Source organism: Ailuropoda melanoleuca, chromosome X, assembly GCF_002007445.2.
Source record: "Ailuropoda melanoleuca isolate Jingjing chromosome X, ASM200744v2, whole genome shotgun sequence".
Lineage (NCBI taxonomy): Eukaryota > Metazoa > Chordata > Mammalia > Carnivora > Ursidae > Ailuropoda > Ailuropoda melanoleuca.
In genome coordinates this window covers 38,089,440-38,103,699 of record NC_048238.1, presented here as the reverse complement: position 1 = coordinate 38,103,699, position 14,260 = coordinate 38,089,440, and the positions used below count along the sequence as shown (strand labels likewise).

The window sequence follows — 14,260 nt, the reverse complement described above, 5'->3', positions numbered from 1 at the left end:
TCCTCCAGCCTCGAGGCTCTTTGAGACAAAATTACAAAATTTAGTTACTGAAATTCTAAGAGGGGTGGGGGTGGGGTGGGAAGCAAGGGTTGCGCAGGGCAACGGACTACAACTCCCACAAGTCCTCGCGCGGCGGCTACCCTCCCTCCGCCACACCTCCCCAGCCTTGAGCCTTGCGCTTGCGCGGAAGACCCTGCGCTGAGGGGAGGGGCGGGGACGGGACAACGCGCCTGGAAGGGGAGGAGGAAAAAAGAGACCATAGACTTTTCACCTGGGCCTAGAAGGTCTCTTAAAGTAGTGGGGAGAGGAGGGCGGGCGGGGACCACCTTCAGAGCTGGCCGCGGGCGGTATCATGGCGACCCGGAACCCCCCTCCCCAAGGTGAGCGGTCGGGGCCCGAAGTAGTGTCTAAGACGCGGCTCACAGCTCTCGACCTTGCTCCCGGGGGCACCTCTTCTTCTCCCTGCCCCAGGGCTCCTGGGGCTCTGTGTTTTGGAGGCACCCCTTTGGAACTAGACTCCCTCCTCTCACGGCGGAACTCCGGCGGAGAGCAACGTCCGCCCCGTCCCCAACACAGCCCCGCCTCCTTCCTTAACCTTCACCTCTGGCTCTTCATTTCCATCTTCAAAAGTGCTTTTTTAGCCTTTTAGATGAATTACTTAAGTAATTTCATCTTGCCAGGCCCCTAACCGGCGCTGTCAGGGGAGGACTCCCCCCGCCCCCCGCTTTCTCCCTCTGATGAAAATGGATCAAGCTCTCCCCTGACCCGACTGAGATTTGGGGGTGGCCCTTCATGCTGTGAAACAATGACCTGACCTTACTGCCATCTGGGGAGGCGACCCCTCACTTCTGTGTAACTCTGACGTGGCTCTGGCTCCGGCCCTGGGCCGGTCCCTGGGCCTTTGGAAGGGAGATGCTAGGCTCCTTGACTCTTTGAGGCCCTAGTCTCAGGGATTGGGTTTTAACAAACTAATGTTTCCATCTGGGCATTTTTAGCTGTGGGCCAAAACTAACAGTGACGTAGTAACAGCTAAAAAATGTCCAGGACGTTTCTGACTTTTGCTTGACTCTAAACTTATTTTTTCCATTTTGTATTTTGAAGAGTATGAAAGCGATGACGAGTCTTACGAAGTGTTGGATTTAACTGAGTATGCAAGAAGACACCATTGGTGGAATCGAGTGTTTGGCCACAGTTCCGGACCTATGGTTGAAAAATACTCGGTAGCCACCCAGATTGTAATGGGTGGAGTGACTGGCTGGTGAGAACAACATCTTTTTCATTAAAATTTCATTGGCAGCCTGACTGCTGCCCTTTTGTAAATAGACCAGTTACTGTGCACACGCAGCGGCTTTACACTGTTAATCCCCGAAGAGCTTTACCTTAAGGCTTTTCTCTGTGATGTGATGGGTGTGATCTACACTCTGGGACACAGTGGTTTTGGTGATCGGCCCACCCCTTGTTCTGCTGTTCCCTCCTCTCCCTTCCTTTTGATTCTTTCTATATTTTCCACCTTCTCACATTGAGCAAATGTAGTGTATCCGATTCACTGATAGTGGGTAAAAAGGAAGAAACATCTAAGGGTTCATTATATGTAAGTAATTTACTTTTTAACGTAAATACTTTACTTGTTCAATGCTAACAACTGGAAAAACCTTTGAGGACTCCCGCAGTAGAACTGGTCTCCAGGATTGTCAGCCCTATAGAGAGCCGTGTAAAATCTCAGTGAAAATTATTATGAATCCGATGGTTCTGTTGACTTCTGTGGACTAATTTGGATTATTATACTTTGAAGAAGAGCTGGAATTAAACTGGGTCTTCGTTGGAATTAAAAGACTGATTGCTTACTCTGTAATAATATTGTGGAACGCATTAAGGAGGAACAGTTAATAAGCATTAACCTAACCAGATGATGTTTTAGGCTACATGATTACATGATTGCTACTGTAGATCAAATTGTTATTCTTGGAATAAAAGATTAGCCAAATAACAAGGGTCAAACAAGCGTGACCTTTCATTTTGAAAATGTTCACAGCCCTAGAGAATTTTTGACATTAGTGGGGCTGCTCAGCTTGTGAGTAATCATTTTTTTTCTTAGATTCTAGGTTAAATTTATCTTATGTTAAATATTTACATATTTAAACTTGATAAGTATTAAATTTTTTGATTTGTGTTTTACTTGTACCTTGGAACCATGGCTCACTCCTTTATGCCTTTTTGTAAATGCCATTTCATGGTAGAAACCTTCATTGTGACGATTCCGTGACACAGAGGTGCAGAATTTCTTAAGGATGTGAACTTATTCATGCTGCTTATTAAAAGACCTGCAGTTAGAACTGAGATGTCTGGTCAGGGCCTGGTTATTCAGTTGAACCTCCATAGATAGGTTGTACCTTGACCCCCATAATAGAGTCTGGTGCTCTGCCCAGATAAGCTCACAATTGGATGCCATGGGTGACTTGTTAATGTGAGTCTGGGCCTAATGCCCCATCTTAAACGAGACTAAAAAAACTGAGCAATAGAATTATCACATCATTGTGTGCTTTCTCCTGGTAGGCCAGACTCGGTGAGAAGGCCCATGATTGGCAGAAGTCGGCTTGGAAAGCCTAGAGACAGAGCAGAGGCAGTTAGTAGCTTTATTTTCGTGGCTCATGCCATCAGGCAAAGGATAGACATGCTTGTGAGACATAGTCCCTGGGATATACTTGTGACTTGGCTGCTGCTTGCCTCCTCTGCTCCCTTATCAGAGCCTTTGTTGCTGGCTCCCCTACTGAGGGACATGGTCTTTATAGTAATACGTATGTTTGGATTATAGCCAGGTGTCGGCCTAGGAGCTGAGTAATAGGACTCTAATATTACATAGGTGGTTTGTTGCAATGACATTAGATTCAGTGTAGTACATTTCTGCAATTTTCTTAAGGTATAAAACTGATGTACTGTTGTGGCATACGTTAAGGAGGAATGGGTACTAACCTAACCAGTTACCATCTCAGACCAATTCAGGCCACACGTGGGAGGCTATGGAGGTTACATGTGGCTGTAGGTAGTTACAGGTTTTTGATGATAATAAGAAATATCAGGATGGATGCTTACGAGGAGAGATGGAAGGCGTGAAGGCTAGCTAGAGGGCCCTTAGTGTGGTTTGGAAGCAAGGTAATGATGCCCGTGAGAATGGAAAGAAGACAGTCAAATAATGTTTCGGAAATAGAGTATATGGAATTGGCAATCAGTCGGACCCCGAAGGTGATGAAGGAGGCAGAGTCTGAGACGAACATGAGGGGGCAGACCTAGAGAATGGTGCTCTCACTTACAGATCGGGATCTTAGCAACGGTTGATTTGGTTGGAAAGACAATTTTTTTTTTAAAGATTTTATTTATTTATTTGACAGAGATAGAGACAGCCAGCGAGAGAGGGAACACAAGCAGGGGGAGTGGGAGAGGAAGAAGCAGGCTCACAGCAGAGGAGCCTGACGTGGGGCTCGATCCCATAATGCCGGGATCACGCCCTGAGCTGAAGGCAGACGTCCAACTGCTGTGCTACCCAGGCGCCCCGACGATTTTTGCTTTGGGACATTTTGAATAGGTCATTCTGTGTGCTAGAGAAGCCCATGGATTCCATTTATGAAGGTGCGCTAGTTGCCTAGGGCTGTTGTAACAAAGTACCACAACTATGTGGCTTAAAACGAAAGAAGTGTACTCTCATAGGTCTAGAGGCCAGCAGTCTGAAAAGTGCTAGTGATCCCTGGCATTCCTTGGCTTGAGACATACCGCTCCAGGCTCTGCCTGTGCCGTCACGTGGCTGCTGTTTTCCCTCTGAGTGTCTCTGTGACATGTTGGATTAAGTCATATTGGGTTTAGGGCCCACCCTGTTACAGTATGGCCTCATCCTAACTAATGACATCCTCAGTGACCCTTATTCCAAATGAGGTCACATGCTGAGATTCTGGGGAGGACATGAATTGGGGGGCGGGGTGGGCAGACACCGTTCAATCCAGTACAGAAGCCTAGAGTTAGAAATCTGGGATTCTTTTGCACATTATGGATCTGGAATACTGAAGGGAATTTGAGCTCACTGAAGGAGAGAATCCCCAAAGAAGTATGGACTGACATTCTTACAGAATAGGTGAAACAAAGTGGGTTTAATACAGAGATAGATAAACAGAGAGAGATGTAGGTAAGGAAGCCATGAGAAATGTGGGCCTAAGTGTAGTCGTGAAAGTGGAACTTCAGCTGGACCGCCAAGGGTAAAAAGCTTTAGATAGGCAGAGCTAGGTAGAAACTGCTAGAAGCGAGGAGATTAATAGCTTGAGCAGTGGTGATGACCTATTTGGAAACTAATGGGGTTGGAGCAGAAGGTTTGGGTAGGGTGGGGTTGGCCAGGTGTATGGAGCATCTTGACTGCATTAAAAAAAAAAAAAAAAGTCAGGGGTGCCTGGGTGGCTCAGTTGGTTAACTGTCTGCCTTCTGCTCGGGTCATGGTCTCAGGGTCCTGGGATCAAGCTCCACGTCAGGCTCCCTGCTCAGCAGGGAATCTTCTTCTCCCTCTCCCTCTGCCCCTCTGCTCCTGCTCTCTCTCTCTCTCTCAAAAATAAAAACAAAAAAACCTTTTATTATGGGGAATTTCAACTTAGACAAATATAGAAGGAAGAGTATAATGAGGCCCTGAGTACTCAACTTTGTTTCAGTAGACAATCTTTTTTTCTTATAAATTCCCCTCCTCCTTTTTCCATCCCTCATTTTGAAGCATATCACAGTTTAGACTGTGCACTTTTTTTAAAGTTAAGTTCTAGGCCGAGTGTGGGGCTCAAATTCACGACGCTGATAAGATCAAGGGTCGTGTGCTCTACCAGCTGAGCCGGTTAGGTGCGCCCGATTGTGCACTTTTTNTTGTGCGCTTTTTTTTTTTTTTTAGATTTTATTTATTTATTTGACAGAGAGAGTGAGAACCAGAGAGCACAAGCGGGGGACAGCGCAGAGGGTGAGGGAGAAGCAGGCTCCCCCCTGAGCAGGGAGCCCAATGCAGGGCTCCATCCCAGGACCCTGGGATCATGACCTGAGCCGAAGGCAGCTGCTTAACTGACTGAGCCCCCCCCCCCCGACGCCCCTAGTTCGTGCACTTTTGACTTGCCTGTAGAACAAAGGAAACACTGAGGGTTTCTGCACAGATAAGGGATATGATGAAAAGAAATGGGAAGATACTAAGATTTTATTAGGAAAGCAATGAAAAGGAGAAGAGGGAGAGAGTTTAGTACATCATTGGTGGTTCTCATCTTTTGTCATTTCTTTCATTAAAGGTGTGCGGGATTTTTGTTCCAGAAAGTTGGAAAGCTGGCAGCAACTGCAGTAGGTGGTGGCTTTCTTCTCCTTCAGGTACGTCCGTGCCTTCAGTCTTTGCCTCTGCTCACATATGTCGCCCCTGGGAACCGAGAAAGCCAAGTTTAGCCATTTCAGTCCTGTCCGTTTGAAGATAAGATGGACTTTTTCTTTTAGGTATCAGTTTATGGAAAAACTAAAGTGAGTTTTGAAAGCTGATACCTGTCATGAAAGACAACAATTTTAAACACTCCTACATTCTACTGGGAAAATCGGTAAGGGAAGATAGGGATAAAGAAAGGGGGGGTGATCAGAAGGGGGAATGAAGCATGAGAGACTATGGACTATGAGAAACAAACTGGGGCCTCAGAGGGGAGGGGGGTGGGGGAATGGGATAGGCTGGTGATGGGTAGTAAGGAGGGCACGTATTGCATGGCGCACTGGGTGTTATATGCAACTAATGAATCATCGAGCTTCATGTCGGGAACCAGGGATGTACTGTATGGTGACTAACATAATATAATAAAAAAACATTAAAAAATAAATAAATAAAAATGAACACTCCTACATTCTATAAGCATAGTTGGATCCCAGCTAAAAAGATCCCAGTTAAAAAGACCACTATTAAAGTTTTAAGTACCTCATTTTTTTTATTACATACCCAGATTTCCCTTAAAACATCCCTTCAGCAAAATAAACATTTCATCCATAATATAACCTTCTCGTCCTGACCATTTTAAACATATATGAATTTTAATCACACAGAGTATATAAAATGCAAAAGGTCTCTTTCTTTCCCCCATTTCCTGGCCATGCAGCTTTCCTTCTCAGAGGAAATTGCTGTTAGCAATTTCTAACATGTTTTTTTAAAACTAGGGGACTATAATAATACAGAAAGTGAAAAATTAGGTTTAAAAAAATCATCCATAATCCTATTTCTGAGGCAGGGGGATTTGAAATTTTAGTTTTGTTCATGTTCCTCTAAGTATAAGATTTAAAAATGCTTCACGGTTAGAGGATGTTTATCAGGATATTGTCTGGCATTCGTGTCTGTTTGGCATGTATTTTTCCAAAAATACCATTCCCTGAAGATCAAATATAGTAAATCCCAAAATTGAAAATCTCTGGGAATGAATGTTAGCAATAATTTTAAAGATACAGAGAACTGTCAGTCCTACCAGATTTTTGAAATGATTGATGTTCATAGCAACCAAAATCTGACTTCAACACCAAAGCCATTGATCATAAAATGACCAGTGTCATGGCCTGAAGTCCAAAGGGACTTTATTCGTATGTGTTAAGTACAGATTTTGAGTTGTTTACTAAACAGTTTTTTTTTTAAATATATTTTCCTTCCATCAGTGGCATTATGAGGAGTAATTGCGTATTCCTTGTGGTAAGAGGTAAAAAGGAATATGGTTAATATCTAAATTTATGCCTTTGGATGAACATGCCAGCATTTGTACAGAAGACAATTTTATTTAAGCAGATTTTGACTTGTGTTTATATAGAATCAAGAACATATTTAATTCTATAGCTATTTTGAAAACTCTGTTGTCATTTCTCTTCAATCCACTGGATTGAAGCAGAATTTCTGAAAATGTTCATAGACTAAAGAGAATTAATTTCAATCCACTCTGTCAGTTTTGCAGAAGTCCGTTTCGGTCCACTCGGTATACACCATTCAAATCCACGTTTTGCCATTGCCACCTTTTACTTCTCTGTGCCTAGTCTACATATTCTTTGAGGTCACTAAGCAGAAGAATATGGGACCTGTCTGCATCAAACCTAGCCTCTCCCCCAAATATGACTCACCTTGAAAACTTAGAAGGAAACTGAAAGAGGAAATAAGAGTAGCACGTGGCTTTCAGGCTAATTGTCCATTGTTCTTTAGGCCCACTTCCGTATTTGTGTTACCTTTACTTACATTTAAAGATAAAAATTTATTTACTTAGACCTTAAGGCTTTTCTGGTAACTCGGAGTTAAGTGTTTTCCAGTAGATATTTACCACACTGCCATCCTAAAATAGACAGTGGTAAGTAAGTCTTTTAAATTGAGTGTTCATTTTTTGGAATTGTATGTGCCCCTAATTCAAAAGGTCAAATATATGTACAAGGCCTGTTACAGATTAGAGGAATCCTCTACCTCTCTCACTACCCGCCTTCCCCATTTTTCCTTCCCTTGAGGCAACTACATAAACTCTTAGCTGATTTTTAAGGTATTTCTTCCCTTTTTCCTAAACAAGTTAATTGAATATTTCTTGATCTTTCAGTTTGAGGTATTAACTGTTGGCTTCCTGTTATGGAATGTGAGACTTTAACTCATTTATTGAACTTTCCTTGCCTGCCTCCCCTCCCCATTGCACACACTTGCATCCTTTTTGTTCCTCTGTGCCTCCCCCGCCCCGCCCACCCCGCCGTGTCATCTGAGTATTGTTATTTCATAATCGTGTTAGATCATTACCTGGAGTTCACTGAGCTTGAATCTGTAAATTTGTGTGTTTAACCATGTTTGAGAAGGTTTTGACTGTTATTTAAAGAGTTGTTTCCTCCTCTTCTTTCTCTCTTCTCTTTCTAAACATGACTCTGATTACATGCATGTTAGGCGTTTTGATAATGTCCTGAGGTTTTGTTCATTTATTTTTTCAATCTTTTTTTCAGATTGTAGAATTTCTAGTGTCTAGCTTCAAGTTCACAGACTCTTTTTTCTGTCACCTACCTTCTGCCGTTGAGCCTTTCCAAGAACTTTCTTTCAGATATTGTATTTTCCAATGCTAGAATTTTCATTTGGTTCTTTTTTAATTTTCTGTATCTCTGGTGAGATTGCTTATCTTTTCATTGATTATAAGCATAGTTTCCTTTACCTTATTGAGCATAGTTCTAGTAGCAGGTTTAAAGTCCTGATAATTCCAATAACCGGGTTATCTTAAGGTTGGCATCTGTTGATTTTCTTTCAAGACTAGGCCACATTTTCCTCTTTTATCCTATATCAAATAAGTTTGGATTTTATCCTGGGCATTGAGAATGTTATGTTGTGGAAACTCTGGATTCTATTTTATTCCTCAGAAGAGTGTTGATATGTTGATTTTAGCAGGCAGTTAACTTGGTTAGACTCAAATTGTAAGCTCTGTTTCACGTGTGGTGGGTAGCAGCTCAAATCTCAGTTCAGTTCTTTTAACCTTGGCCAGAATGCGTGGCTCTGTCCCATGAAAGTGTGCTTCAGGACTTGGGTAGAGTTTACACATAGAATTTGGGGCTCCCCTTATGTAGCTCTCTCATTTCTGGGAGCTGTTATTGTCGTAGACTCTGTCATCTGGTTCTTTGGGCCAGAAAGATAGCATGTTTTCTATTTAAGTTTTAGTCACCCTGTGCATCCTGCCCTCTGGATAAAACCAGAAAAATGGGCAGCTCACTTTACATTGTTCCTGTCCTGCAAGTTTCAACTCCCGTTGAAATCTGCTTGCTTTTGTTAATTCTTGTATTTTAACCAGGGTTTATAGTTGCGGTGTACAGGAGGGTCCCTAAGGTTCACCATCACCTCCCTGCCTGTGACCCAAATGACTGTGTCAGGGACTGCCAGGAAAAGCTTTCACTTGCCATTTGATTCGATCACCACTCTGTTTTGCTAAGGCTGGAGTTTGAAGTGATAATAGGTAAATAAATGCAGGAAGGAATGCAGATAAATACATTCTTCTGTGGAGTCTGTATTCACAGTGAAAATGGAACTCAGGCTCCCTAGTCGACCTACTTCTATCAAATCAGATACTTTTATTATTCGAAGTATTTTATTTGTGGTTCAAAGTCAAGGGATGCCTTAGAAAATTACAAAGAAAGCATAAGCGTGATAGAAGTGATTTATAATGGTGTATATGGCTTAATTGTTTACTACTAACGTGATTCTTTACTTTTTGATTTTATTATTTGGAGGTACTAATGTATGGTACTGGCTTACACACCATGCTGTTGTTCCTGTTCAGATTTTGTAGTGTCTCAGTAATACCATATGAGGGGTTTACTTATAGTTAATCAGCATTTAGCTATAGTTCTATTAAAAGGACTTATGGCATGAAACTTGTGAAGAGCATATTTCTTTTGTAGTCCACTTTTGAAAGCGATTATCAGAAAGTGTTCTTAATTTAAGTAAAGAGTTCAGAGTTAGTAAAGACCCTGTATCAGGTTACTTTAGATTTCTTTAGTGACCTAATAACTGATTGGCTTCTGATCCCTTGTAATTAAACATCTGTTTAATTAAGAGGTACTTTTTAATTAACTGTATAATTTGGATCGTCTCTTTGTCTTTTTAGCTAATTCCCAAATTCCAAAAGTTACGATAGAATTATAGTACAGTTGTAATACAGTTTTTGGAATCTTTGCCCATCATGTACTATACGTTTCTTAACATAGTGTTCATCACATCTAAGTAATTAATTATGCTTAATATCTTTTTTCCCTTATGGATACAGAGCTCTCTGAGGGTGGGGACTTATGTCTCCCTTGTTATTGGCTATAGTTTGGGGGCCTAGAATAATGCCTGGCACAGAGTAGGCACTCGGTATTTGTTAAATGAATAAATTGTGATATCTTCCCTATAAGCTTCATAGATTTCTTGAAATCTAAATGTCCACATATTCCTCGGTAATAGATTTGTCATCAACCTAGTTGGTTTAGAATTAACCATTTTTATTATATTTTTGCAGATTGCCAGTCACAGTGGCTATGTGCAGATTGACTGGAAGAGAGTTGAAAAAGATGTAAATAAAGCAAAAAGACAGATTAAGAAACGAGCAAATAAGGCAGCACCTGAAATCAACAATATAATTGAAGAAGTAAGACAGTGTACATTTATGGCTCCTTCTTTTTCTTTTTTCTTTTCTTTTCTTTTTTTTTTTTCTTTTTTTTTTAATGAGTTATCTCTGTGTCCAACGTGGGGCTCGAACTCATGACCCTGAGATCAAGAGTCACATGCTCTACCAACTGAGCCAGCCAGGTGCCCCTGGCTCCTTTTTTTCCCTTGCGGGTTTCGCTTCACAGAAAATGTGACTAGTGATTATCTTCTTCTAAAAAGTGAGTGTTTTTGGTCATGTTTAAGACCATGTTTAATAAATGTTTAAGAGTGCTAAATAAAATGTGGGATCAGGCCACTATTTAAATCAGTCATTATTGCAGTGGAAGAGCAAGCTCAATCAGAAGAGCATGCGACTCTTGATCTTGGGGTTGTGAGTCCGAGCCCCATGTTGGGTGTAGAGATTATTTAAAAAAAAAAAAAAAATCAATCTTTTTTTTTTTTAAGTAGTTAATATAGTTTTCCCTGCCAGTCTCCCACCTACTTTGATCTGCATGTAAAAGGTAATAACATTATTCTTCCAGAAGGTTTCCTCCGCTTTTACAGATGTGTACGTGTGTAGACAAGATGTGGTAAAACTAAAACTAAAACTACCTATTTTTTTTCATGAGGTGGAGTATTTTGAAAATGTGTATATTTAATTAATATATTAGTTTTATTAATGTTTTAATGTATATTTTTCTTCTTATCCTCTGTTTAGAATTGAAGTGAGGACTCCTTCCCTTTGTTTTATCATGTTCTTTTAATACCCCCAACTTTTAATTTTGAAAAATTTCAGACCAGTTGAAAAGTTGAAGGACAAAGACAGTGAATACCCAAATAGCCTTCACTTGTTTACCTAATCATTTTACATTTGCCTTATCTCTGTGTGTGTGTGTACATGTGATTTATACTCTTTTTCTGTAATTGTTTAAGACATCCTTACTTTTCACTCTTAAATACTTCAGCATATATCTTCTAAGAGTACAGATATTCTCCTGTACAACTCCAGTTACCCTTACAAATCCCCCCAAATTAACATGCAATCATATTTCCTAATACACAGTCCATATTAAAATTTTTCCACAAAATATCTTTTATACATTTTTCCCCCAATCAGGAATTATATATTGGGGTGTCTGGCTGGCTCAGTCAGTAGAGCACACGACTCTTGATCTGGGGATTGCAAGTTCAAGCCCCACATTTAATGTGGAGATTACTTAAAAATAAAATCTTTAAAAGAACAGACAAAAAGAATTCTGTATTACAGTTGGTTATCATGTCTCTGAAGTCTCCTTTAGCCTTTAGCAGTCCCATCATCTGTGTTTTGTTTTTGTTCCCCCCCCCCCCATCTTTCATGATACATTTTTGAAGCATGTAGGCAGAGTATCCCACAGTCTGGCTTTGTCCGATTGCTTTTTCCTGGTTTTATTTGGGGTAAGCATTTTCTCAGGGTGATGTTTATTTGATCCTGTACGTTTTTTCTTGCTGGCCAAGTGGACTGTTAACAAATATCGTTGTGCCTGCTGTGGGAATTCATTAAATCTGTGCTAATAACTTGCTAAGTGGACCATTTATGTCTGCCCTACAGCTTCTTGTTACCTGTGAGATTTTGGGCCACTGATATACCCATTATCTCAGTAGCTAAGAAGCTTACTGGATCTGGCTGGGGCTCTCCGCTCCTTCAGATTATCGTGGCCAGCCTTGGCATCTTGCGTGCTGGTTGGCACCTGCGGTTGTAGGTGTACGAGAGTCTGTGCCAAATACTTACTGAATTGGGGAAAACAGCTATAAAAACGTTACTTAGCACCAGATTCAGTAAGTGAGAGTGTTTTTCTTTAATTTGCATCATTTTTTTCTTATTGTGGCAAAATACACATACACAAAATTAACCATTTTAATTATTTTAAAATGAACAATTTAGTAGCGTTAAATACTGAATTCGGACTTCCGTGCAGCCGTTACCACTCTCCACGTTTAGAACTTTTTCATCATCCCAAACAGAAACTCTAACCATTAAGCACACATTCCCACAATTGACCCCTCTCCCCAGCCCTTGGTAGCCTCTGTCCTACTTTCTGTCTCAGTGAATTTCACTGTTCGTGTCAGCGGAATTGTACAATGTTTTCCCTTCTCTGTCTGTCTTATTTCACTTAACGTAGCATTTTCAGGGTCCATCCATGTCGTAGCACAATTAAGAGTATTTTTGTTTAAACTTATGTTTCAGGCAACAGAATTTATCAAACAGAACATTGTGATATCCAGTGGATTTGTGGGAGGCTTTTTGCTAGGCCTTGCATCTTAAGGATATGAATGGTCTATCACAGTGGAGTCACCTATAAGAAGAGAAATGGTGGCAACAAGGTGGTTTCTCGACATCACTCACCTCCAGATTCTCCAGGGCAGCAAGAAACAACTAGGTGGACAATACCAAACTCACAGCTTAGTGTTTTGCCATTGGAGTTTGGCAAACTAGTATTTGCTGTAAGAACAACCTATATGGTATGTGTACAATAGTATCCCTGAGCAAAACATGCCTTTCATTTATTTTCTTAAAATTTGCATTTGTTTTCAAATTAGCCTGTAAAATACCACCATTGGATGTAGATACATAGAGAGAAAAAATGTGTTGGCTGTATTCTCCAGTGAAATACTCTCCTTGTTTTATTTAAATAAGATGTTCTTCATTTTGCTTTATAGCATAGTGCCAGTAATTAAAAACTTGTATCATAGCTTCAACATTGCGGTTGGCTTTTTTTTTCCCCCCAAAGATATGTTTGCAATAAACTGAAGAACTGTAATGCCCTTTTGTGGAAGGATTTAGACGTAATAGAATTATTAAAGATATTAAACAGATTTAATACCAGTTTTTAGGTGGTTATTTTCTGCCATTCTTACTTTGCTTCTATAGTAAGTATAGTAAACAGTTTCAAGGAAGGCTTTTCTAAGGAAATACTCATGTCTAAAGCTCTTTCTATCTCTCTCTCTTTCTCTCTCTCTTTTTTTTTTTTTTTTTGATGTCTGTAGTTGCAAAAATTTCTTGTGTATAAGCTTCTTTAATTATTTATCCTGGCAGCCTAGGCAGAACTAATTATTTTGAGGGTACATGTAGTTGGGTCACTGATTCATTTTATTAACCTTGAGTGAACCTCCTTTCTCATTTCTAAAAATCCTAATTATTATTTTAGCCCCTTCTTCACAAAGAGGTAAAAATTACTTTAAAATACTTAGTAGTATGGTATGAGTTTACTGTCTGAAAGACAGTGATTTGCTGTCATTATGAAATTGCACCTTAAAGAGAACTGTCTGTCTGGTCTCATCTGAGATGTGCGTGCTAAGGCTTTCAGGTTTTGGTAGCGTTATGTTGAAGCCTAGGCCAGTGGACTTGTTTCTCCGGGCCACACCACGCTCTCTCAGAGGCTCCTTTGCCCCGAAAAGCTCTCTCTGTTATTCATTTTGTTCATAGAATTCTATGTTGGCGTTGGAAAAACGGCAGAACAACACATATTGGGGTCCTCAGATTGGAGAGACTGCAGGGAGTCAGGCCATCTGCTTTCAGTAGGAAGCCCCCATAGTTTATTGCATGTATTGTTAACATGAGGCATTTCGTACTTTGAAGATTGGTTACAATCTGCGTGCTTTCATCATCCCGACTCCTTAGAACTGAACATGGGGATTGATCTTCAGTTTCTTCCTTTACTCTCCTTGGTGCCTCAGATACAATGCTAAATAAAACTCAGGCTTTCTTAATACAAAGTGATTTTGCTTATAAATACTTGTTTGATCTTCCTTGAGCTTTTCTCTCTTTCGGCCTTGCCGAGCCTTCCATTGCTGTGGAATTGGAGGGAAAAGCAGACTGCACGAGGTGGAACCTTGGTCACACTTGGGTGTGCTGGGATCGCATGATGCTTTCGTCTGCTGTGGTGAGGCAGGCTACTGTGGGGGGCTCTAGTAGCCAGCTTGATTTGTTCATTCTGGCTCCATACACAGCGTCTGCTCTGTGCCTGATGCACTAGGGGAATGGGGGCACGAAAATGTCTGCCCTCAAATAGAGACTAAATCGTCCTCTATAAAAGTTCTATAATAATACAGGAGAACCTGGCATACATGATCAGTGGCAGATAAGTA

General features: G+C 40.8%; 1 protein-coding gene across 1 annotated transcript; it reads left to right on the top strand.

The window, feature by feature from the left end:
• The first annotated feature begins 223 nt into the window (after positions 1-223).
• On the top strand, positions 224-12,988 carry FUNDC1 (FUN14 domain containing 1). Its single transcript, XM_002929799.4, has 5 exons — positions 224-380; positions 1,102-1,258; positions 5,292-5,367; positions 10,008-10,136; positions 12,360-12,988. The coding sequence occupies exons 1-5, from the start codon at positions 353-355 to the stop codon at positions 12,435-12,437; spliced, it is 468 nt and encodes a 155-aa protein (XP_002929845.1). The 5' UTR covers positions 224-352; the 3' UTR covers positions 12,438-12,988.
• Positions 12,989-14,260: the final 1,272 nt, after the last annotated feature.

Bases quoted from the DNA above. Each gene is read 5' to 3' on its own strand.
- FUNDC1 (XM_002929799.4), top strand. From the start codon at position 353: ATGGCGACCCGGAACCCCCCTCCCCAAG. The intron at 1,259-5,291 runs GTGAGAACAACA...CTTTCATTAAAG, and splicing joins ATGGGTGGAGTGACTGGCTG to GTGTGCGGGATTTTTGTTCC. The intron at 10,137-12,359 runs GTAAGACAGTGT...CTTATGTTTCAG, and splicing joins TCAACAATATAATTGAAGAA to GCAACAGAATTTATCAAACA.